Source organism: Podarcis melisellensis, assembly GCF_964234715.1.
Source record: "Podarcis melisellensis genome assembly, chromosome: 2".
NCBI lineage: Eukaryota > Metazoa > Chordata > Lepidosauria > Squamata > Lacertidae > Podarcis > Podarcis melisellensis.
Window position 1 is genome coordinate 113,981,083 of NC_138529.1, and position 23,304 is coordinate 114,004,386.

Consider the following 23,304-nt stretch of genomic DNA (forward strand, 5'->3'; position numbering starts at 1 on the left):
CTCTTGAGTGAGATGGGCGCACAACCCCAGAGTCTGTCAAGACTGGCCCGTACGGGCAGGGGTACCTTTACCTTTACCTTTAATCTTGTTTTTTAAATTGTATTTTAAGCATCAACTTTTTTTTATTATTGGTTGTTAGCCACCCTGAGCCCAGTCTTGGCCGGGGAGGGCGGGGTATAAATAAAACATTTATTTATTTATTTATTTATTTATTTATTTATTTATTTATTTATTTATTTCAAAGGATTAAGGCACTGATCCAGAAGACAATGAACTGAGAAGAGGCCCCACTGAATTACCTTGGAGCAACTATAGCTAGGGGCAGGCTTCATTTGCAGCAGGGGTTGGAAGCTGGTCCCTGACATTAAACCCCTTTATTTACTCCTCTGGAGATCTGAAGTCTATAAAGCAATGGGTTGTTTTATTCAGAATAAGCTCACCAAAATCAATGGAGCTAAGTTACCCACGTGCACGACTTTCAGTGGGTCTAAGTCCAAGCATGGTTATCCTTGGATGCAACTCAGTGAGGTTTCCCTGCCGATGTGGGTGGAGGGATTGCATTCTAGTAATCCACTTCAGCAATACAAAAATGCATGTCAACAGCTGGTGGAGATCTGGTGCAGAGGGAGAGGTGGCAAAATAAAAAATGAAACCAGGGTTGGACATCAGTGGCGCTGAAATAAATTGTTTGGAACTGCTGAAAGTGTTGCTGTCTCTTTTGGAACAAAGCTGCAGGGAGAACACTGTGGGTGGGATGGGAAAAGCAAAGCCCACTTTTTTCATATATCTGCTCATTGTGGCTGGAATGAATCCTCTCCGAGGACCTCTGCAAAGATGTCAACAGAGCTCTTTGCAAATAAACCTTCCCTTTCAGAGCAATCATTTTGCTCTGGAGAGAAACGCCTCCTGGGCCCGAGAGGTAGATTTGGTCCCCTTAAGGCTTAAGCCATCCTGAGTTGGGTTTTGTTTCCTGACAGCCAAAAGAAAGGGAGGAGCATCTCTCCAGAGAACGAGGCTCCTAGGAAGGTGTAGAGATGGGCTCCTGTGTCGGCATCGAAGAAAGACACCTCCCTCCCATCGTAGTTCAGAGTCACTCGGATCCTCTTGGGCTTGTTGCTCAGAGACAGGGGAGGGTTGTCAGGGGGGTTGAAGGCACTGTACCAACCTCCCCTCTTCCCCACAGCCCAGACCCCTCCTTCAGGACTTAAGGCTAAGCAGCCCTTTCTCCTCACTGACTTCCTGGCAACCCCAACAGCCCACATCTCCTCACTTCCCACAATGACTTCCCAGTAATGGCTGCCTTTGGTGAAGCCCTCACGTCCCAGCACAGCAGGATCGCTGTAGAACCTCTCGGAATTGTTGGGCAGATGTTGATACTCGTCTCGCCATCTCACGCTTTTGCAGTCCTCAGACAGGACAAGCCGAGGATAAGCTGTGGCTGGGTCCAGAGCGACATTTGCTGTTGGGGAGAGAGATGAGGCGTAAGGAAAAGAGGCAGAATCCGTGGAAAGAGAGGAGACACCAAGGCAAGACAAAACCCAAGAACCAGGTTCCCTCTCTCATGAAATAGGACTTCCTTGCATTGCATTCAGGATTGGGACCCTCCTCTCCTTCCTCCAGATGATAAATGCCCTTTTTGCTGTCTTTTAAATTAGGCTCTCTCCCCCCCTTATTCAATATATGTTGCTGGATGAACATTTTGTATATTCTGTTCATTGCCTTACATTTTTCTGACTTTAAATGGCTTTTACGTTGTGTATTTTATCTGCTCAAGTCAGTTTGAGATGTTTTCTCTGTATAAAGAGATTGATAAATGTAATAAAGAAACAAAATAATAAAGTTATTTATGCTGTACCCCTCCTGCCAATCCAGGTATCTCAAATGACCCAGAAAATGTTTACTTTCCATTTTTGTGCCATGATGGCTGCTACATCACAGTGCAATTCACTCAAGTTACGCTACTGATAGTTCCAAGGTCTGGGGGACAGGCTGTTTAAACTCAATAAAACAACATTTCCCATCCCCTCTGTGAATTTGGTCTTCCATTGGAAATTTACCTTTCTGAGCCAGTCTGAGGAATACAGTGTCTGAAGAGGGAAGAAGATAGAAAGTTTAAGCACTACAGTATTGGACCTTTGGTAAATCTTGTCACAATAATATGACTTCACAACATACTGCATATTGTTTATTTAAAGTTAAAGAAATTAAGTTGAACATATTTTTTTTTAAAAAAACTAATTTTAAAAAAATTGAAATTGAAATACTTTATTGTCACTTGTGCAACTTGTATACAGTGAGATTACATGAGCAACCCCCCACTCAGCTCTCTTAGTCTTAATTCCCCTCTTTTACTGACGCACACCCACCAAACCCGAAGGTCAGTTGGCCTGTAGTTATCTTTTCATTCAGCAGCCTAACAGCCCACAGATAGAAGCTGTTCTTTACCCTGTTGGTGTGACTAATCAATCTTCTATATCTTCTGCCTGAGGGCAGGAGATCAAGAAAGTGCTGGCCAGGGTGTGAATAACAACAGCAGCAGCAGCAGCAGCAGCAATAATAATAATGTATATATACTGCCCTTTACCAGAATATATCAGGGTAGTTCATATGGGGAACAGATTAAAATAATTAAAAATGTAAAACACAGAAATAATAAATCATACTAGAAAAGATTGTCTATGAACCTCATAGTTCAGAGTAGGATCAACAGTGCTGCATAAGCTCTGCAATACCAGTCTTAGGCAGGAAGACAAAGGGGAGCCGGCCACAGCCTCACATCTGCCCCAAGTACACTGGTGGCTCCGATGGTGGGGGTTATTAAAGCTGCAATTGTTTAATGCAACAAGAAACTAAAGATCTTCCAAGTGCCCTAGTTTCCAGGGACAGTCCCGGATTTACAGAAGCTGTCCCGGCTTCTGATTTGTCCTGCTTTTCCTTAGGACATCCCTATTTTCATCGGAGAAATGTTGGAGGGTATGAAGTCCTGCCTCACTGAATTTTAATTTCCAGTAGCATTGCCCTGGAACTCTAGAGATGGTTTTTGCATCAAAGGCTGGTAGGATCATATATGGGACGTTGGCCTCTCAGAGCACACGACACAGCTCTGTTGAGTGGTCAGATAAGCAGGTTTGCCAAATGAGGTCAGTTTCTCTTCCTTTTTTTGCAAGCAGTAACACTTCCGTACTCAAATTTCTATATGGTCTATCTGGATCTCAATCACAGAAGGTGGAGAACTCAGTTAAATATAGACGTCAACTTCAGCACTGCTTGCACTGTGTCCTATTTTTATGGCCTTAATGTAGTCCACATTGTGGTTTTGGTTCTTGTTCGAAAGTGGATAAAAGCATTTTGGGGGTTTGGGATTCTTTCAAACCAACATTTAGGTACAGGCTGTTTGGAATGTTCCCCTTCTCCAGTGAAATGTGGAATCTCTTGTGAGACCAAGATGGTTGCAGCACTAGATTTTTTCATTCTGTTATTTGCCCTGAGATCGAATAATGGAGTGGTATAAAAATGATTGATAGATAGATAGATAAATAGATGATAGATAGATAGATAGATAGATAGATAGATAGATAGATAGATGATAGATAGATAGATAGATGATAGATAGATAGATATAGATAGATAGATAGATAGATAGATAGAGAGAGAGAGAGAGAGAGATGATGATAGATAGATAGATGATAGATAGATAGATAGATAGATAGATAGATAGATAGATAGATGATAGATAGATAGATAGATAGATAGATAGATAGATAGATAGATAGATATAGATAGATAGATAGATAGATAGATAGATAGATAGATAGATAGATAGATAGATAGATAGATAGATAGATAGATGATATAGATAGATAGATGATAGATAGATAGATAGATAGATAGATGATAGATAGATAGATAGATAGATAGATAGATAGATAGATAGATAGATGATAGATAGATAGATGATAGATAGAGATAGATAGATAGATAGATAGATAGATAGATAGATAGATAGATAGATAGATATGATAGATAGATGATAGATAGAGCAGATGCGGGTGTGAGTCTGAGGAGGAGGAGATGCTTCAGTAGGGTAATAGGTGCTTGTTGTGAAGCCCAAGCAAACTGAGAACCTCCCAAAGGACCACTCCTGATTGTGTAGATTAGCAACAATATGCAAAGGAGATTCCACATAGTTATGAACAGAAACATGTTGGAACAAAAACTCAGGACTTTAAAATACAATATACCCTGGTGCATTTGCAGCGGTTACCACTCCAGCCTCTGAGGACGAGAATGGCAATATAAATGGGGCAATAGGTAGTTGAGGAGGAGAGAATGATGACTAGGCTGTAAAAAAGGAATCTCTGCTGGTGCTACCACTGACTATTTGGCAAGAACAAAATATAATGAAGAGTCCGGCATGCTCATTTTCAGACGTATACAATACCTAGCATAAAATCCTCACCGCCATTATTCATTACCTTTGAACTGCTTCATGTCACCTTGCAGAAGGGGATTTGTAGCACAGAATTGCGAGATCCTTTTCTTCAGGTCTGGAGGGAGATCCACTGGATTCCCTAGTCTCTCTCTTTTCTCATATCTGGTGGAGAAAAACAATTTTAAACCACCCAACTCCAAGGAATGCAAAGGAATTGAGAGGAGGAAGGAACCTCTAGAAAGCCAAGAGGCAGGGGCAAGCACAGAGGGTTTTAGGCCCAGAGGGATGGAGGAGATTATGGACGCCAAAGCCAGACACCTGGGGGCCAGAACATCTATGCCAGTAAAAAGATCTATGCCAGTAAAAAGAAACGTCAAGTGATACCATTACGCTCAGAGTTTCTCTGTTTCCAGCTTTGCTGCATTGCCTATAACAGGGTTGCCATATGTCCGAAATTTCCCAGACATAGCTCAACAACTTTGCCCCACAAAAGCCCAACAACTTCTGCATCCAGTTTTTAATTTTTTGAAACATGGCAACCCTAAAAGGGCATAAATTATCTAAGTGTATTGACAGCACACTGCATATTTCATTCCATCACCCATTACACGGCACTGGGCCATTCTTGCCCTCTTTTCAACCGATTGCTCAGTTCATTTTTGCCTTGATTATGCCTTTGGGCTGCTCTAACCATTTGTTAAAATTCAACAAATGGAACCAAATGTAACTCGAAAAAGCACTTCAAGAAACAGCAGAGTGGGCTACAGAAGACAACTCCCACCATCTTAAAAGTATATGTAAGGGTATCTAAGAAGAAGTTTACAAGTCTAGAAAAAACTGAAAGGATTTTGCCTGGCTCTTAAAAGATGCTTTCTATTCTTTGTCATTTTCTGAGAAAGAGAACAAAGGAGCAGACCTGAGGGGTTCAAAGGAGGACTCCTGTTGTTACCTGCGAAATGCTGCAGGTGTGGGGAGTCCCACTGTCTCTCCCTTGGAGCCTGGAGGGGCAGGTTTTATGTACTGGGCTCCTGGACCCTTCCCAGCCTCATGAGAAGCTACTGGAAATGAGAAGGACCCACTTACCTCTGCAAGGTGCTTCTCACATCCTAGAGAGAAAAAGAGGGAGAGAAGAAGGGAAATCAGTGCCTGCCACAAGATAGACCCAGGATAGGATTCGCTCTGGCCCTTTGAGGCTGTGGGTTTCCCATGGAGGAGATATTCACGAGATTATTGTCAACAGACAAAATAGCTCCATTTCGACGCAGTGAAAGGTGAACTATTAGATGCAAATGAATAGAACAAAGCTGCTCCCACTTTTAAAAATCTGCAGGGAAACTTCCCAGTTTTTCATGCAACATAAGAGAGAAAACCCACATTTGGAAAACAATGGAATGAAGCTCCCATAGAATCGTAGAATTGTAGAGTTGAAGGGAACTCGAGGCTCACCCTGCTCCTCTATAGAACAGCCCTGGCAACCAGCTCTGGGCATATTCCAACAGAATATATATATTTATATATATATAAATAAGGAAACATCAAATCTTTAAAAACTTCCCAAAATGATAATAATTCCCTTACAAACACACTTTCAGCTGCTTCTGCCACAGCCTTACCCGGAGGAGTTCACTTCCTGGCTGCTGGCGTTTCTCCTCCATCTCCTGGATGATCCTTTGAAGAGAGGAGAGTTCCTTAGAGAGCTGGTCCATGAGCTGATCCCTTTTTGCTGCAATCTCTTTCTCCACCTTTTCCATCTGATTCAGCAGGCGTTTCTCTTGCTTTTTGAGAAACTGGCGCAGTTGCCTGAACTCATTGGCTGCCTTTTGCCTCTCCGTTTCTGTTAATTTCTGCAATAAGCAGAATAAAAAGAAGAGGAAAGGAATTCAGCATCTCTATTTGTGTCCAGTCTTCGAAGAATAGAGGGATGTTGTGATAATTCCACAGGAAGGGCAACTCTGGCTTCTCAAAGCCTACGGGACTGCCTCTCCTGGTATGCCCCGCGGAGGACCTTAAGGTCCACAAATGACAACATTTTGGAGGTCCCAAGTCGCAAGGTGGTTAGATTGGTCTCAACTAGGGCCAGGGCCTTTTCAGTACTGGCCCCAACTTGGTGGAACGCTCTGTCACAAGAGACTAGGGCCCTGCTGCCAGAACTCTAATAGAGCAGAATTGGAAGACATCAAAAATCCCAACTATAAAGGAGTGGCAATCCAAACTATTTGATTATTTAGAATTGGCAAAAATGACACAGAAAATAAGAAATCAAAAAGATATAAAGTTTAACAAAGAATGGAATAAATTTATGACATACATGGAAACAGAGGTAAAAAATCTAAAAATCACAGTAGGTGTGACATAACACTTGTGATGTAAAGAGTTTTTTGAGGAAAAGAAACTGCAGATAAAAAATCATATATTCTGAAACCAAGATGAAGGGAAGTCAATCAGTGTCGTGTGTTAGTTAGTAAATGTAAGTTAATATGTTGGTATCTTATGTTAGGAGATGTTTTTTCTTTTGTTTTCATTATTATTATTTCTCTTTTTTATGTATTTCTTTTTTGTGTGTATGTGTTATGTATGTTTCTTTTGTTTTAATGTTTGATGTAGCAAAACGAATTAAAATCAATTAAAAAAAAAAAGACAGAGCTGTTCTGCCTGGCCTTTGGTTTGGACTCAGTCTGGCCCTTATGTTTCCCTCCCCTTATGGTTTTAATCTATGGGCTACTTTTAAAATGAGGCTGCATTTTAAATTGCATTTTAACCTGTATTTAAATTGTCCCCCCATTATGTTTTTACTGTAATTTTACTAGCGTTAGCCGCCCTGAACCTGGCTTTGGCAGGGGAGGGTGGGGTATAAATAACTATTATTATTATTATTATTATTATTATTATTATTATTATTATTATTATTATTGATGAGAAGTCAGGAAGATGCTGACTCTGAGACTTCTAGACTGGGTGGGAAGCATTGGGGGTAAAATGCCAAGGATTGTAACAAGTAATTTGACCCAGAAAGGGCTGCTGGTGTAAAGCAGTGTCCCCCAACCGGCCCCCCCATGGTATTCTAAGGGGGCCACAGGTGAAAAATGCATAAATGGGGGGCCACAGCAAGAGACTAGGGGGCCACAGAGGGAAGTGAAAAGTGAAGAAAGAAAATCCTGATTGGCTGGCTATTTGCTTGGCCAATCCCAAGTGTGTAAGGCAGTGCCCACCAGGGCCTGGAACTCCTTTTTGCCATGTGCGTTTTCTTGGAGTCGTCCTGGTTTTTTCCTTGCAGGAGGGGGCGATTGCTGAGGCTCCCGTTTTGACCTATAGAGCCCACAACACAGAACCCCCATGCCAGGTAAATGCGGTGGTGGGGTGGCAATGGGCAGGGTTGGGTGAGCCGGAGCTGCTTTTTTGCTGGGCCTGGTGGCAGTCTGGGCCTGACTCTGCAATCCACCCCAGCGCCTAGTAGATCGGGGCCTTTGGGTGTTGCCGAGGCACTTTATAGGTTAAAACCAGCACTTTGAATTGAGCCCGGAAACTAATTCATAGCCAGTGCACTCAGAAGAAAGTCACATTGCGTTCGGTGGGCCTTACTCCCGGCTAACAAATTTTAGGAGAGATGAGACCTTTCCAAAAGGACAGGTGTTCTGAGGACTTGGTCTGCCTCTTGGCTTTTGTTTCTCTGCATTTTACATGAAGTTTCTCAATATGAGGGTGATGGTTTACGTCCTTCTTCCCTTCCCAGTGTCCAGGTCACTTACGAGCAAGTCTTCGCTTTCCCTTTTCACCGCAGCTTTTTTTACCAGAATTTTCTCTCTCTCCTCCAGCAGATTCTCCAGGCAGCTATCCATCACATTCTGAAGAGAAAACAAAAACTCAGGATTGATTTGGAGAGAGTAGAGGTGGACGATATGCTTATTTTCTGCCATGCATTCAAGCGCCTGGGAGCAAGGTCGGCCCTGCGCTTAGGAAGAGTGATAGGCTTGAAACTGCTCTATCTCCTTGCAGAGGATGCGATCCTAGGTTTTAAGTGAGTAGTTGCAAAGTGCTTTCTGTCATTTTTGAGTAAGACCCGTTTGTATAACTCCTGTTATTTCTATAAATGATATTTTTACTAGAGGCTTATGTGAATTGCTGAAACAGGTACACAGCCTAAAAGGTAAATACAAATATATGTATAAATTGCCATTTTTAGGGCAATTTCCTGTTTGCTTTCAGCCTTAATTCAAATTATGAAGTTATTCTAAAGTTCAGTTTACATTGCTAGACAGCATGTGAGAGGAGTTTTTCAAAACTAAAATTAATCAAGAGTTATCTCAGGTCCAGGATGAGTCAAGCTTGGATCTCTGGCTTAGCCATCTTGTCAATTGAAAATAAAGTAGCGAAAGGAATTGATTTTGATGATGTGATTTCAAAATTTGCAGAGAACAAAGTTCGGAAAAGGGGTTTTAAGTGCTTTTGCTTACAATGTTAAGTAAATAAACCAGAAAATAACACCTGCAACTATAAGTATCTTATTTTTCCTTATTTTAATAATTTCAATGTAGGGGGGGCGGGGTGACAAGAAATTTTCGCACCGGGTACCGCCTGACGTTACGCCACTGAGCATAAGTGTGGATGAACCCTAAGATTCTCCTGTCAGACTGCACAGCTGCTGTGTGTGCAATGAGGAGAAGGATGTTACCTTGTTCTTCACCCCTTGGGATGGATGAAACTATCCTTTACAAAATGTTCCAGGAAATGTCAAAACAAAGAATCCCTTAATACAGAATTTTTTTAGGGGAAAGATGGGAGCCCCCTTTATTTATTTATTTATTTATTTATTTATTTATTTATTTCCCACCCATCTGGCTGGGTTTCCCCAGCCACTTAGGGCGGCTTCCAACAAAACACTAAAATACAATAACCTATTAAGCATTAAAAGCTTCCCTAAACAGGGCTGCCTTTAGATGTCTTCTAAAAGTTTGGTAGTTATTTTTCTCTTTGACATCTGGTGGGAGGGCGTTCCACAGGGCGGGCGCCACTACCGAGAAGGCCCTCTGCCTGGTTCCCTGTAACTTGGCTTCTCGAAGTGAGGGAACGGCCAGAAGACCCTCGGCGCTGGACCTCAGTGTCCGGGCAGAACGATGGAGGTGGAGACATTCCTTCAGGTATACTGGACTGAGGCCACTACCTACAGGGCCAGAGTTCCTCACCCATGAGGCCACTACCTACAGGGCCAGAGTTCCTCACCCCTGAGGCCACTACCTACAGGGCCAGAGTTCCTCACCCCTGATCTAGCCCCTGCCCTCCCCTTGCTGTGGTGTTGGAGCAATAAGAGCTGTTTTCATTTGAAGGGAGAGGGCAGAAGGTACCCTCCAGTATTGGTCATTTGCTGAGGGGACAGAAAACTAGAAGCTCCCTTGCAGTGGGAGTTATTTTCCAGACACACTGAGACAATATTCTGCAAAGAGAACGAATGGTGGGGAGGAGGAAGGAGTCAGTTATCAAGTGCAAAGATGACTTCGTACCTTGTATTCCTGGACAACTTCTTCCTTGAGGACCACAGTGTGCGATTCATGTTCCGGGGAACGTTCACAAAACATGCACACCAATTCTTTGTCATCTCTGCAGAACAGGTGGAGTCTTTCCTTGTGTTTCTCACATAGCTCCTTTCCTCGGAGTTTAAACTTTTCTGATATGTTTGCCAGGTCCCAATTGGGACGGAAATTCCCTTTCTGGATCTTGGCTCTGCAGACCGGACACTCCAAGTCCCCCGCACCCTTTTCTTCCCATTTATCGCTGCAGTTCTGGATGCAGCCCTGACAGAAGTTGTGGCCGCAGTCCAAGGTCACGGGGTCTGTCAGATAGTCCCTGCAGATGGGGCACAAGACTTCATCCTCCACATCTGTGGGTGGAGAATAGGAGGCCATGGTGGATGAAGAGTCTGCGGATTTGTTGACAGAAGAGGCAGCTGTAGAAAAAAAAGCAAAATGAGAAGCAGCTAGAGGATAAAGGGGTTGGAGTGAAAACTATTGGTCAATAAGCATTTCCAAATCCTTCTAGTGGGGAGTGACAGTGCCTCCAGACTGTGTGTGTGTGGATTCAAGCACATTCTGGAGCTAAAATAGATTAAATAGCTCCACCATCCTATTGGAACAAACAAAATTTAAAAACACTTGGCCTTTTTGTGGTCTGCAATAGAAGTTTCTTGCCTGGGGCTAACAGTTTCTGTATGGATGTCTTATTTTCCACAGGATTGTGAAGGAGAAGGGAAGGGTTAAAACACCCCTGCAGGCTCACTGAGAACTGAATGAAAACAGCCCTTTCTGAGCAACCAGCTGCCTGGGAGCATAAATTGGGGTCTAGTGGTAAAATACTCACCCCTGGATTAGCTTTCTCTTGCTGCCAAGATGCTGGGCTGACTGATCGATGAGAAATTCTGAGGTTTTCTTTTTCCTCGGTCAGCTCTTCCTGCTCTTGCTTCCTCGCCCTTTCTTTATGACAGGGCAGAGAAGTGCGTATTATGTACAGAATGATGTAACTACAACCAGGAACTGTTGCCTTAAATGGTGCTTCTGGGAATGCTCATCTTCCTCCCTCTCTCCCTTCACTTCTCAAATATCATTGATTTCCTCTTCATCTTTGCTCCACCCTCAGTATAGAAGTCTGCATAGAAAGAAAGAAAGAAAGAGAGAGAGAGAGAGAGAGAGAGAGAGAGAGAGAGAGAGAGAGAGAGAGAAAACCACCCTTCTCCATCGTTATTGAATTGAGCATTCGTGTGAGACGTCTTTATACGAAATAGAACAAAGATATAGTTTCTTTTGGGGAAAGCATGGAAGGCTTTTTAAAATCAGAAATATTACAGTAAATGGTTAATGAGTAACTGCTTTGGCCTTTCTTGCATGAACTTTGCCTGACACTTCAGCCACACCCATATTGTTCCTGATGCAGATATAGACTGGCTGTTCCTCTGTGTGTTCTGGGAGATCAAGAGGAAGGGAACTGGTCACAGTAGGAGGAAGATTCCCTGGCTTCTCCAGCAGCCTGTCTGATCTCTTCTTCTTGCCCCCCCCTTCTGCCTCTGTTCTGGACTTCTCTCTGGTGCAGACTCTCCCTGCTCACTAAGCCCTGTTGCCCCTTCAGCTTCTGACACCTCCTCCTCCTCCTCCCTGTCTACTCCTTTTTCTCCCTCTGACCACCCATTGTCATCCCACCTCTACGCCCCTAGCTCTGAGCTTTCTTCCCCTGGGGGTTCTCTTAGGGGTCCCCCAGCTCGTGTCTCCCACCACTCCTCATCCAGTCGGTCCATGGCAGTATGCCTTTCTTGGCTGCCTTCACTGCCACTCGGTAGGCTTGGTGGGGAGCCCTTTCCAATTTTTGATAACATTTGACGGGATCTTTCCTCCAGTTGTGTTTGAGCTGCCTCCTAGCTTGCTTCTTTGCCCTAAGCTCTGGAGTAGACCAGGGAGCCAAGTGGGCTCCACAAAGTGGGAGAGAGCCATTCAGATGTTCCAGGGGTCAGTCAGAGCTTTCACAGGAGCACTAGTCACCAACTGCCTATGCCATGTGCTCCTTACCGAGCCTGCCCCATTTCCCCTATACAGTGGGACCTCGGGTTACATACACTTCAGGTTACAGATTCCACTAACCCAGAAATAGTAACTCGGGTTAAGAACTTTGCTTTAGGATGAGAACAGAAATCATGCGGTGACAGCAGGAGGCCCCATTAGCTAAAGTGGTGCTTCAGGTTAAGAACAGTTTCAGGTTAAGAACAGACCTCCAGAACGAATTAAGTTCATAACCATAGGTACCACTGTATTTCCCCCTACTCTGAAGCACTGTAATTACACCCCCCCTTCTCCTCTCTTCCCAGGCACATGCTGCACTCATTTAAAACAAAACAACCAAAATTTAAATGTTGTTTAGTCGTGACCCCAGAGCACGCCAGGCCCTCCTGTCTTCCACTGCCTCCCGCAGTTTGGTCAAACTCATGCTGGTAGCTTCGAGAACACTGTCCAACCATCTCGTCCTCTGTCGTCCCCTTCTCCTTGTGCCCTCCATCTTTCCCAACATCAGGGTATTTTCCAGGGAGTCTTCTCTTCTCATAAGGTGGCCAAAGTATTGGAGCCACCTCCAATAAAATTTAAATACCCACAGATTAAAAGCCATTTTAAAGCATTTTAGACATTTGGGGCAGTAAAACCAATAACGGAGACCTGAAAAGGAGACCCTAACACTGCAACCCAAGAGTTTGCTTCAGCATTATTTTTTAATATGGAGGCTAGATTCTGCCCTCCAGGTCAGGTGGAAAAGGCCTCCCAGCAGCGGATAAGTCCTCCAGCATGAGTTCTGGGGCCATGTGTTCTGTGAACTAGAGCCTCCATGGCCAGAAGAGAGCTACCACAGTGAAGCAGATCTGACTCGCCTGAGAAATAGCTGGATTAGGGCTGTGGGAAGGCATATGGGAGCCCAACCCCAGCCAGAGGAAGTCAAGGAATCCATACCCATTGCTCCCTGGGTCCTGAACCAGGAGAAGAGCTCCACCTTTTGGTTTTCTGGACTTGCAAACAGGTCCACTCTTGGGAGGACAAAGCAATCCCCTATTTGCTGCAAAACCTGCGGGCAAAGGCTCCATTTCGCCTGGGAGGTCTGCTATGTGGTCTGCTGATAGGGATTATAGATTCCATCACATCTCAAAGTAGAGGAGGGCCAGTCTGGCCGCTCTGACCTCCAACCCGTTTATGGATTGGCTGGCTTCTTCCTCGGATCAGGTCCCTTGGGCATACTGGTATTCTGTGTGGGCTCCCCACCCCAAGAGACTTGTGCCCATGGCTATTTGCACCTGTTAGGGTGCTGTCAGATGGTAGCCCAGGAAAGTATAAAGACAAGGGAAAGTTTCTAACAGTCCTTATTTATTTCAAACTTTATAGAGAGAAGCTGTAGAACCCAGCCTCTTGGATAATGGCATTGTCCCAAGTGAATCTCCACCCCCCAATCTCTCCCACCTCCTCATTCGCCGCCATCAGCATCACCTGCTCTGCCACTAAGTGCTCTTTGTCTTCAAGCTCTTTGCTCTCCTACTTTTATGGCTCACTGGGTTCCCCAAGTTTGGGAAAGTGTTAAGGATAATAGTTTAATTTCCATAAACCTGCCCTTCTGCATTGCTTGAATTTCATTGTCTGTCTGACCTCACTTTTTTCTTTCCACCCATGAACACATGTGTGTGTGTGTGTGTGTGTGTGTAGAGATAAATATAACAAGCTTACATTCATGCTTCATGCATCTGACAAAGGACATTTCCAAACCATCTCTGTTTTGGGGTGGGATTCAGTCACACACAGGAAAATTCAGGTTTTGTAATTAAAGCTGCTTTGGAGTTCTTGTGCAACAAACACACTTCACCAAAAGACTGGGTGCTCCGCAAGAAACAAAACGACCGGGCAGGGGGGTGGCACAGACCAACCAAACTATACAGTGGAATACATGAGAATAAATCTCTTGAAAGGGATCTTTGCTATATTGAAATTTCATGAACCCATTACCAGCAAAAACCCATTTTGAACAACAAAAGTAGATTATTAGTAACTGGCCCAAAGGAATCCAAAGCAGCCATATTCACAAACTGAGGAAGTGTACGTGGGAATGATGCACTGAAGCAGGAAATCCGGATCCAGCTCTCTGTTCTGACCAATAAGCAGCATTGTGGGGAAAGTCCAGAATGCCAGATTCCAAGCTATCCAGATCAACAGTTCAAATTTAAAAAGCAAGGGTCTCCAAACAGCATGGCTCCGAAGATGGAAAACAAACACTACCAAATTCTTTTCTGCATATCCAGAGACTTGACAGTCATCGTCACTTATCAGGAACACGGGGAACCCTGAGTGGACAACTCCATACATTTATATGGTTATCCGCCTGTGTGAATTTGCTTATGAATATTAAGGTCTCCACTCCCTCTGGAGCTCTTTCCAGATTCCATACATCTATAATTTCCCCCCGTGTGAGTTAGCTGATTTTTCCTAAGGTGTTCCTTTTCAATGAAGCTCTTTCAACATTCAATACGTTTAAATGGTTTCTCCCCTGTGTGAGTTCGTTGATGTTTTCTAAGTGCTCCACTTTCACTGAAGCTCTTACTGCACTCCATACATTTAAATGGTTTCTCCCCCGTGTGAGTTCGTTGGTGTATTCTAAGGTTTTCATATTGACTGAAGCTTTTTCCACATTCAATACATTTAAATGGTTTCTCGCCAGTGTGAGTTCGTTGATGTTTTCTAAGTGCTCCACTTTCACTGAAGCTCTTTCCACAATCAATACATTTAAATGGTTTCTCCCCTGTGTGAGTTCTTTGGTGTGTTCTAAGGTTTCCCCTTACACTGAAGCTCTTTCCACAGTCAATACAATTAAATGGTTTCTCCCCTGTGTGAGTTCGTTGGTGTGTTCTAAAGTGTTCAATTCTACTGAAGCACTTTCCACAATCAATACATTTAAATGGTTTCTCCCCTGTGTGAGTTCGTTGGTGTGTTCTAAGGTATCCCCTTACACTGAAGCTCTTTCCACAGTCAATACAATTAAATGGTTTCTCCCCTGTGTGAGTTCGTTGGTGTGTTCTAAAGTGTTCAATTCTACTGAAGCACTTTCCACAATCAATACATTTAAATGGTTTCTCCCCCGTGTGAGTTCGTTGGTGTGTTCTAAGGCTTCCCCTTTCACTGAAGCTCTTTCCACATTCAATACATTCAAATGGTTTCTCCCCCGTGTGAGTTCGTTGATGTGTTCTAAGGCTTCCCCTTTCACTGAAGCTTTTTCCACATTCAATACATTTAAATGGTTTCTCGCCCGTGTGAGTTCGTTGATGTTTTCTAAGTGTTCCACTATGACTGAAGCTCTTTCCACAATCAATACATTTAAATGGTTTCTCCCCCGTGTGAGTTCGTTGATGTGTTCTAAGGTTTCCCCTTTCACTGAAGCTCTTTCCACATTCAATACATTTAAAGGGTTTCTCCCCCGTGTGAGTTCGTTGATGTATTCTAAAGGTTCCACTTCTACTGAAGCTCTTTCCACATTCAATACATTCAAATGGTTTCTCACCCATGTGAGTTCGTTGATGTATTCTAAAGGTTCCACTTCTACTGAAGCTCTCTCCACATTCAAATGGTTTCTCCCCCGTGTGAGTTCCTTGATGCATTCTAAGGTGTCCACTTCCACTGAAGCTTTTTCCACATTCAATACATTTAAATGGTTTCTCGCCCGTGTGAGTTTGTTGATGTTTTCTAAGTGCTCCACTTTCACTGAAGCTCTTTCCACAATCAATACATTTAAATGGTTTCTCCGTGTGAGTTCGTTGATGTGTTCTAAGGTTTCCACGTTGAATGAAGCTCTTTCCACATTCAATACATTTAAAGGGTTTCTCCCCTGTGTGAGTTCGTTGATGTGTTCTAAGGTTTCCACGTTGAATGAAGCTCTTTCCACATTCAATACATTCAAATGATTTCTCCCCTGTGTGAGTTCGTTGATGCGTTCTAAGTTTCCCACTTTCACTGAAGCTCTTTCCACATTCAATACATTTATATGGTTTCTCCCCCGTGTGAGTTCGTTGATGCATTCTAAGTGCTCCACTTTGACTGAAGCACTTTCCACATTCAGTACATTTAAATGGTTTCTCCCCCGTGTGAGTTCGTTGATGTCTTCTAAGTGCTCCACTTTGACTGAAGCTCTTTCCACATTCAATACATTTAAATGGTTTCTCCCCTGTGTGAATTTTTTGGTGTATCCTCAGTCTTCCCCTGTGACTAAAGTACATGCCACTTTCCATGCATTTAAACTGTTTCTTTGTTCTTCCTAATGAATTCACAGGCTCCATAGAATACTGGCTGTCATCTTCCTCACCTGTTTGGGAGTAGAGGTGCGAGAATCCTGTTAAGACTTTCAAGAAAGACAAGAAATGGACTGAACACATTCCAAACCCAATGTCCACATTCTGTTATTTTAACACTTTCCCCATTCTCCACTGTCCTCTCTATGTTACAATTTATAGCAATGCAGATGAGAAAATGGCAAGAGCAACACATGATCACTCCATTCACACTAAGTAATACAGCATAATTTTATAATGCAGATCTGTGGTGGAATTGACTTATTAGACACATCTCTGTATTTTTCTTTTTCAAGTGAGGAAATGATCTCAGGCTCTAGTAGTAGTCTCTCCAATGAGTAAGAAGTAAAACTTTAGTGTTACTATGCCACATGTAACTGTAAAAATATTGCAATATTTTAGAACATAAGAAGACCCTGTTGGATCTGGCAAAGGCCCACCTAGTCCAGGATCCTGTTCCCACAGAGGCCAACTGTTAAGATTCCTGCTCTGTGACTGCAGTCATGGGTTTGATGCCTATCACATGACGGTGTATGTTTTGACTCCACAGTGTGGGAAGTGACGAAGACAGGATGTTTGTGTTACTGTGTTCCGTGAAGTGGGACTAGTGTCCTTTGTTCTTTCTCTCTTGCTGTTTGATGCTAGAGAGAGAGGAAGCCATGTTGCAGTGCTCCGTGTTTATATGCAAACAAAGTAGATTAGCCAAAATGCTGAGTTTCTGAGTTCTGTTATGCAAGCTGCAAACACTCTGCGGATCCCGAAGTGTGCTGATGTCTGTTGGCATCGGTCGCTGTGATGTTCGGGCAGAAGAAAATGATGTATCAGTGGTATTTGACTCCTAGCAAGTTATTTAAAATGTATAGAACAAATTCAAGTACCTGCTGGAAATGTAAAGAGACGTGGGTACCTTTTACTATATGTGCAAATGATTCTTCAACATCAACTTTGATGGCCTGGTCATGTTGTGCGGATCCCTGATTATAATCTTCCAAAGCAACTACTCTACCCCAAACTTAAAAAGGGGAAACGTAATGCTGGTGGTCAACAAAAGTGGTTTAAAGACTGTCTCAAGACAAATATTTAAAAATGTAGTATAAATACCAACAACTGGGAAACGCTTGCCTGCAAGCGCTCCAATTGGAGAACGTGTCATGGGCTTTGAGGACACTCAAACTCGGGATGCAAGGGAGAAACGTGCTAGGAGGAAGGCACGCTTGGCAAATCCACACTGTGATCAACTCCCGCCCGGAAACCAATGTCCCCTCTGTGGAAGGTCGTGTGGATCCAGAATTGGCCTCCACAGTCACTTACGGACTCATTGTTAAAACTGTGTTTGTGGAAGATACTCTTACTCAGCTATGAGTGATTGCCAAAGAGAGGAAGAGAAAAGAAAGAAAAGAGATGTGGTGGTCATGTAAGATAACAAAATTATTTTGGGAAATGGTATATAACGAATTGAAAAAATGTTTAAAACAACTTTTGTTAAGAAACTAGAAGCCTTTTATTAGGAATTACAGGTACCAAGATCCCAAAAGACCAGGAAAGACTATGTATGCGACAACAGCTGCATGGATGTTATTATCCCAAAAATGGAAATATGCAACAATCTTGATTAGGGAAGAATGGCAAGTCAAACTGCTAGACTCTGCCGAAATGGCAAAATTTACCACGAGACTCTGCAGTCAAGAAGATAAGGAATTTAAAAAAGAATGGGGGAAATTTATAATTTTGCCTAAGAGATTACTGCAAGCAAATCAAAACGTTAGTTGGACTTTAAGAATCACTTGTAAAGTAAAGAAGTTTATGGACAATTTAGGTAAATGAAAACTGTGGGAAATGTATCAATATTTAGTTGACCTATATGTAGAGATTTGTTGAAGGATCAAGAAGGAAAATGGAAATTAAAAGATTATGAGGAAATAAAAGATCATTTTCAGAGTTGGTTACACTACAGACAATTACATGAGATGTACAAGGAAGACAACAAGAAGGGGTTTAGTTATACAACTTCTAGATTTCAAAGGGAAGTTACAGAAGAAGTGAAGTTGCTGAACAAAGTATATAGTATCTTGCTAGAATGGGAAATGAAAGATGAGGAGGTCAAATCAGTTATGGTCAAATGGGCACAAGATATAGGACATAATATACAATTTAAGGACTGGGGAAAAGCGTGGAAAATATTTTTAAAATTTACAGACTGTTCTCTTTTGAAAGAAAACTATATGAAAATGATGTATAGATGGTATATAACACCAGTACAGATAACAAAAATGTATAAAACCGGGTTAAACACATGTTGGAAATGTAAAGAAAAAGAAAGGACTTTTTATCATATGTGGTGGGAATGTAGAGAAGTCAAAAAAAATTGGGAAATGATATATAATTGTCAGGTGCTGCCGCTAGGTCCCAGCTCACAGAGGACCAACGCCCAGTGGATCTTATATACAAAAGTCTTTATTGAAGTTTAGTTTCCATTTCCAAGCTCTGGGCGCGCAGACCCACGTCTTGACGCTAGACCGGCTAAGTCCCCTCTGACTCGCTGCTAAAGCCACACCAGTTTAAGATTCTCGCTTTGCTCCACCTCCTACGCTGCTCCTTCCTTCTCTGGGTCCTTCTGCCCCCTGGGGTTTCCTCCTTCCTGGACTCTTCTGACGCTGACCCCCCTGAGTCCCCTCCTTCCTTCCGGCGGGCTTTAGGACCTGGCTCCCTGTCAGGACTCCCTGCTGTGCCGCTCGCCTTTACATTTGAACTTGGCGCGCGCGCCCAACCGGTAACCTTCCTTCTGACCGTTTCCCCGCTTCCGGATGTGGGCATGGCCAAGCCTGACTCCTCTCCTCCCGCTGGTGGTAAGAACACTGGTCCTGACTCCTGGGACTCCCCCTCCCCACTCCTCTCTGGTGGGGAAGCTGGTCCCGATTTCCAACTGCTGCTGGCCCCTCCCTCCTGAGGTTTCTCCCCTGGAACCTCCCTCGCTCTGGCCCTCGGTGCTCCCTTCTGTGAGTCCTCCGATTCGCTAGAGAGGCTTGAGTCATGACTCTGGTAACTGTCACTGCCTGCACCCCCTTCGTCCTCTTCCTCCTCACTCTCCATTTGCTCCCCCTCCTGTGTCTCTCCTTCTGAACCCCTGACAATAATGAATTGAAAAAAATGTTTAAATTAACATATGTAAAAAAACCAGAAGCATTTTTGTTAGGGATTGTAGGGCAAGACCTGCCAAAAAAAACCAAAAAAACTTATTTATGTATGCTACAACAACGGCAAGGGTCTTGTTAGCACAAGGATGAAAGAATGAGGAAATCCCAAGGAAAGAACAATGGCAAGAAAAATTGATGAGCTATGCGGAATTGGCCAAATTGACATATAAACTGTGTGAAAAGAACAACAGTGACTTCAAGGAAGAATGGGAGCTTTTTACAAATTACTTAAAAAGACAACAAAATGATTTGGACTCCTTGGCAGGTTTTGAATAAACATCCACAAATTTATTAACTGAACACATGATAGATAAAGTAAGGATATGTACAATTTTATAATATGCAGAGAACGATATGTGCAAATAAATCAGAGAGGGGAGCTGAGGGAAGGCCTTGGTGGGGGGGGGGGGAAAGGGAGGGAATAAGGTAATTGATTATGTGGACTGATACTTTGTTATGCTGAAATTGTTTAAGAAAAATACTTTAAAAAAATAATATTTAGTTTTGCAAAAATTAATATAAGGATCCATGAAAGGAACGGGGAGATGTCATGAGATTCAGAGAATCTCATTAAATGATTATATAAATGTCTTTGATATCAATTTATACAGTGGTGTCCCGCAAGACGAAATTAATTCGTTCTGCGAGTTTCTTCGTCTTGCGGATTTTTCGTCTTGCGAAGCACGGCTATTAACGGCTTAGCGGCTTTAAGAAAAAGGAAACAAACTCGCAAGAACTCGTAAGACGTTTTCGTCTTGCGAAGCAAGCCCAAAGGGAAATTCGTCTTGCGGAACGACTCAAAAAACGGAAAACTCTTTCGTCTTGCGAGGCATTCATCTTGCGAGGTACCACTGTATTTGTAAAAACCACTAAAAACATTTCAAAGAAAGGGTAGTCAATAGATTAACTATGCTTCTGTTGATTCATCTTTGTAGCCCTTAAAGACTGATACAGTGGTACCTCTTATTATGGACGCAATCCATTCCAGGGTGCTGTTTGCACCCTGAAAAGTCTGTAGAGCGGCGCTTCTGTGCATGATGCAATAGAGCGCTCCCCTGCGCATGCTCGAAGCACACGGAATGCTTCTGCACATGCGGCATTTGCAGCGTTCGCAACCCGAAAATCCACAACCTGAACCTAGTGCAACTAGAGGTATTATGGCCTAAGCTTCTGTGGGCTGCAGTCTAACAAAGTGGACTCTTGCCTAGGAAAGCTGGTGCCACTATAAACTTATGAGCCTCTTTGTTGGCTTTGTGTACTAATTTTGAAATTTGGACCAAAGTTGTATCACAGTATCTCCATGTAAGCTTAGGGATGGACAAAATTGCAGGGGTGCTATAAATTATTATCCCACTCACTCACTTTCACACACAACCCCGGTCTGTAAGATTGGCAAGTTTACACAATTTGCTTATAATTCCTATGCCCAATGCCCAATCTTCCTATGCCCAATCCCATGTACAGAGCCTCCAGCCACAGGAATTGTGTATCATGATAACGGGTCCTTTGTCCCTTAACCCCACCAAACTGGGGAGGTGCATGCATTTATTGTGTTTGGATGCTGGTGGAATGTATCATTCTGACCCTGTCTATAAAAAATAAAAGTAATAGAAACAATTTAAATATATGAAGTATAAATAATTACGGGAAAGCATTTCCATATCCCTCTTCACCCGTTTTTCAGGATTGGTGTGCAACATCTTTATCATCAATTAATCCCGCAGTGGAAATAAAACGAGAGATTTAAAAGCCTGGAGGAAGAAAATCTGCCCCCACTACTTTATGAAAGGGATTCAAGAAACAAAGAGCTGCTTTGGAGAAGGCCTCACCCCCTCCTCCTTAATGTCATGAACTTCCTTCCATTTGTCTCCTCTCCATCTTTTCCTCTTTCTCCCTCCACCATCCATCTATCCCTGTCCCCATCTCCTCTCCCCTGGAACTCACCAGATTTCTCCAAGGGTCTTGGGAGGGAATGCTCAGAGGTTGTGGGGAGGGATGCAGGAGACAGCCTGACCAGGTCAACCGTCCATCTTCCTCCTTCCATCCTGGCCAGGCTTGCAGGTTCAGTCTCAGCTAGGTTTGCAGGTTCAGCTTCCTGAGGAGCGCAGAATCCAGAGCAAGTTGCAGCTTCCAGGGAGGGAGGGAGGGAGGGAGGGAGGGAGGGAGGGAGGGAGGGAGGGAGAAGAAAAGGGAGTTTCAGAGCTCCTGCAGGGATTCTCCTGCCCATGCGGATTCCGGTTCTGGTCTGTCTTAATGGAGGCAACTCCTACAACAGGGGGAGATCATTATCAAAGAAAAAACAAGGATGACTGAGGGTAATCACCATTGCAAATCCCTCCCAGGGATGGGGAAACGGGCTTCACTTGCAGATTGTCTTGGTAACTCCCCTAAGCTGCCATGAAGAAGCAGAGGTATTTCTGTTCATTAGATTTTAATTTGGACTAATCTACAGAGGCATGCTGGGAAAGGTGAGATCATGAACTACATAATCGAACAGTTGCAAGCTCATTAAGGTTTTAACTTGGAAAAACGACATCATTCTGTGTAAAAGACAAAGTGGGGTGGAGGGAAGCCTTTGGCTTCTTTATACTAAGTTTGATTTTTTATATTTATGATTCGGCAACTCTCCCCTGAAATAATTGTTAAAATCATGGATGTATTGGCGATGACAGTGAAAAATGGATTGCAGATGTGGAATATAACATCAAATGGAACTGTGTGTGTAAAGAAAAAGATGGGGAGGGAGGGGGAGAAACTATATTTTCCAAAGGTTTTCTACTTTTTATCATCCTCAGGCAGAACTGAATAATGCTAAAGACTTCGAAATTAGTTTAATTGGATCTAACTTCTTATTGGCTGAATGAAGAAATAACAGTGGGCTGGAAGCTTGGCAAAGAAGGTTCATTACTAGCTAACTAGCTAGCTCTCCTCTCCTCACCAGGCTGAGAGAAAATGGTGTACACTTTTTTTGACTGTATGATTTCTGCAGCTGCTGCTTGAGGTGCAAAATAATGAAGCTTGGAATGGTGCAATGGAGAACTTATGAAACAGCTGTGGAATACTAGCTCCGCCCAAGTCCCAAAGAGTATTTGAATGCTTCACCCCAGGACTGTAAATTATTTGATGTGTTAATGCGAATAAGTCGTTAAAATTGCAGGTGTGGTATAAGGGTTTGTTATTCTGACTTGTGTGTAATTGGAATTAGTAAGATTTTGGAATGCAGAGTTAAAGTAAATCATCCAGCCATCAATTCACGTGGGGACCAACAAAATTGTATCATTTGGCATCTGAACAATTGGCATTATTAATTGTATTATAATTTGGTGTCGAAGCTACAAACATGAGTTTGAGTCTGACCAAACTTGGTGTTGTGTCAATGATGCTTTTATTGGATTATTGTAATTGAAAACTAATAAAAAATCTGTGTGTGTGTGTGTGTGTGTGTGTGTATAGAAGAGTTTGGATTTGATATCCCACTTTATCACTACCCTAAGGAGTCTCAAAGCGGCTAACATTCTCCTTTCCCCTCCTTCCCCACAATATACATATACATATACATACATATATATATATATATGTGTGTATATATATATATATATATATATATATATATATATATATCCCCCTTGGAATTTAAGAGTTAATCTGCAAATGACTGCTCTGAATACATAGGTGGCCCTTGCATGCAGGAGGAGGAAGCCCCTTGCTTGCATCAGGACCCCCTGGGAGAGGCGGGGGATCCGCCCACTGCTCCCTCTGCCCTCGCTGCCTCCTCCTCTGCCCTCCTGCCCTGCAAACACCCTTTGCTCTTGTTGCTCAGGGGAGAGAGGCAGGAAGAG

General features: G+C 43.1%; 2 protein-coding genes across 3 annotated transcripts in view; both read right to left on the bottom strand.

Moving 5' to 3' along the window:
• Nucleotides 1–217: 217 nt before the first annotated feature.
• On the bottom strand, nt 218–21,523 carry LOC309364868 (tripartite motif-containing protein 10-like). Of its 2 annotated transcripts, none has more exons than XM_081902829.1 (9): nt 21,410–21,523; nt 10,781–11,065; nt 9,928–10,370; nt 8,179–8,274; nt 6,046–6,276; nt 5,516–5,538; nt 4,476–4,594; nt 2,058–2,087; nt 218–1,459 (listed from the first exon to the last, which is right to left on the bottom strand). In XM_081902829.1, exons 3-9 carry the CDS (start codon nt 10,327–10,329, stop codon nt 942–944), a joined length of 1,419 nt encoding a protein of 472 aa, XP_081758955.1. In that variant the 5' UTR covers nt 10,330–10,370; nt 10,781–11,065; nt 21,410–21,523; the 3' UTR covers nt 218–941. The 2 variants fall into 2 exon arrangements, with proteins under 2 accessions (XP_081758955.1, XP_081758956.1); XM_081902830.1 differs by having other exon boundaries at nt 10,781–11,051; nt 21,410–21,486.
• The window catches only part of LOC309364439 (uncharacterized protein), a 51,339-nt gene continuing 41,928 nt past the window's right edge, over nt 13,894–23,304 (bottom strand). Inside the window, exon 4 of the mRNA XM_081901730.1 lies at nt 13,894–16,285. Within this exon, the coding sequence (XP_081757856.1) occupies nt 14,448–16,285 (1,838 nt within the window). The 3' untranslated portion in view covers nt 13,894–14,447. The remainder of the gene's footprint in view (nt 16,286–23,304) is intronic.

Coding starts and splice junctions, on each gene's coding strand:
- LOC309364868 (XM_081902829.1), bottom strand. CDS start 10,329: ATGGCCTCCTATTCTCCACCCACAGATGTGGAGGATGAAGTCTTGTGC. Junction 6,277..8,178: donor GGGAAAGCGAAGACTTGCTC/GTAAGTGACCTG, acceptor TGCTTATTGCAG/AAATTAACAGAAACGGAGAG. Junction 5,539..6,045: donor CAGGAAGTGAACTCCTCCGG/GTAAGGCTGTGG, acceptor TTTTCTCTCTAG/GATGTGAGAAGCACCTTGCA.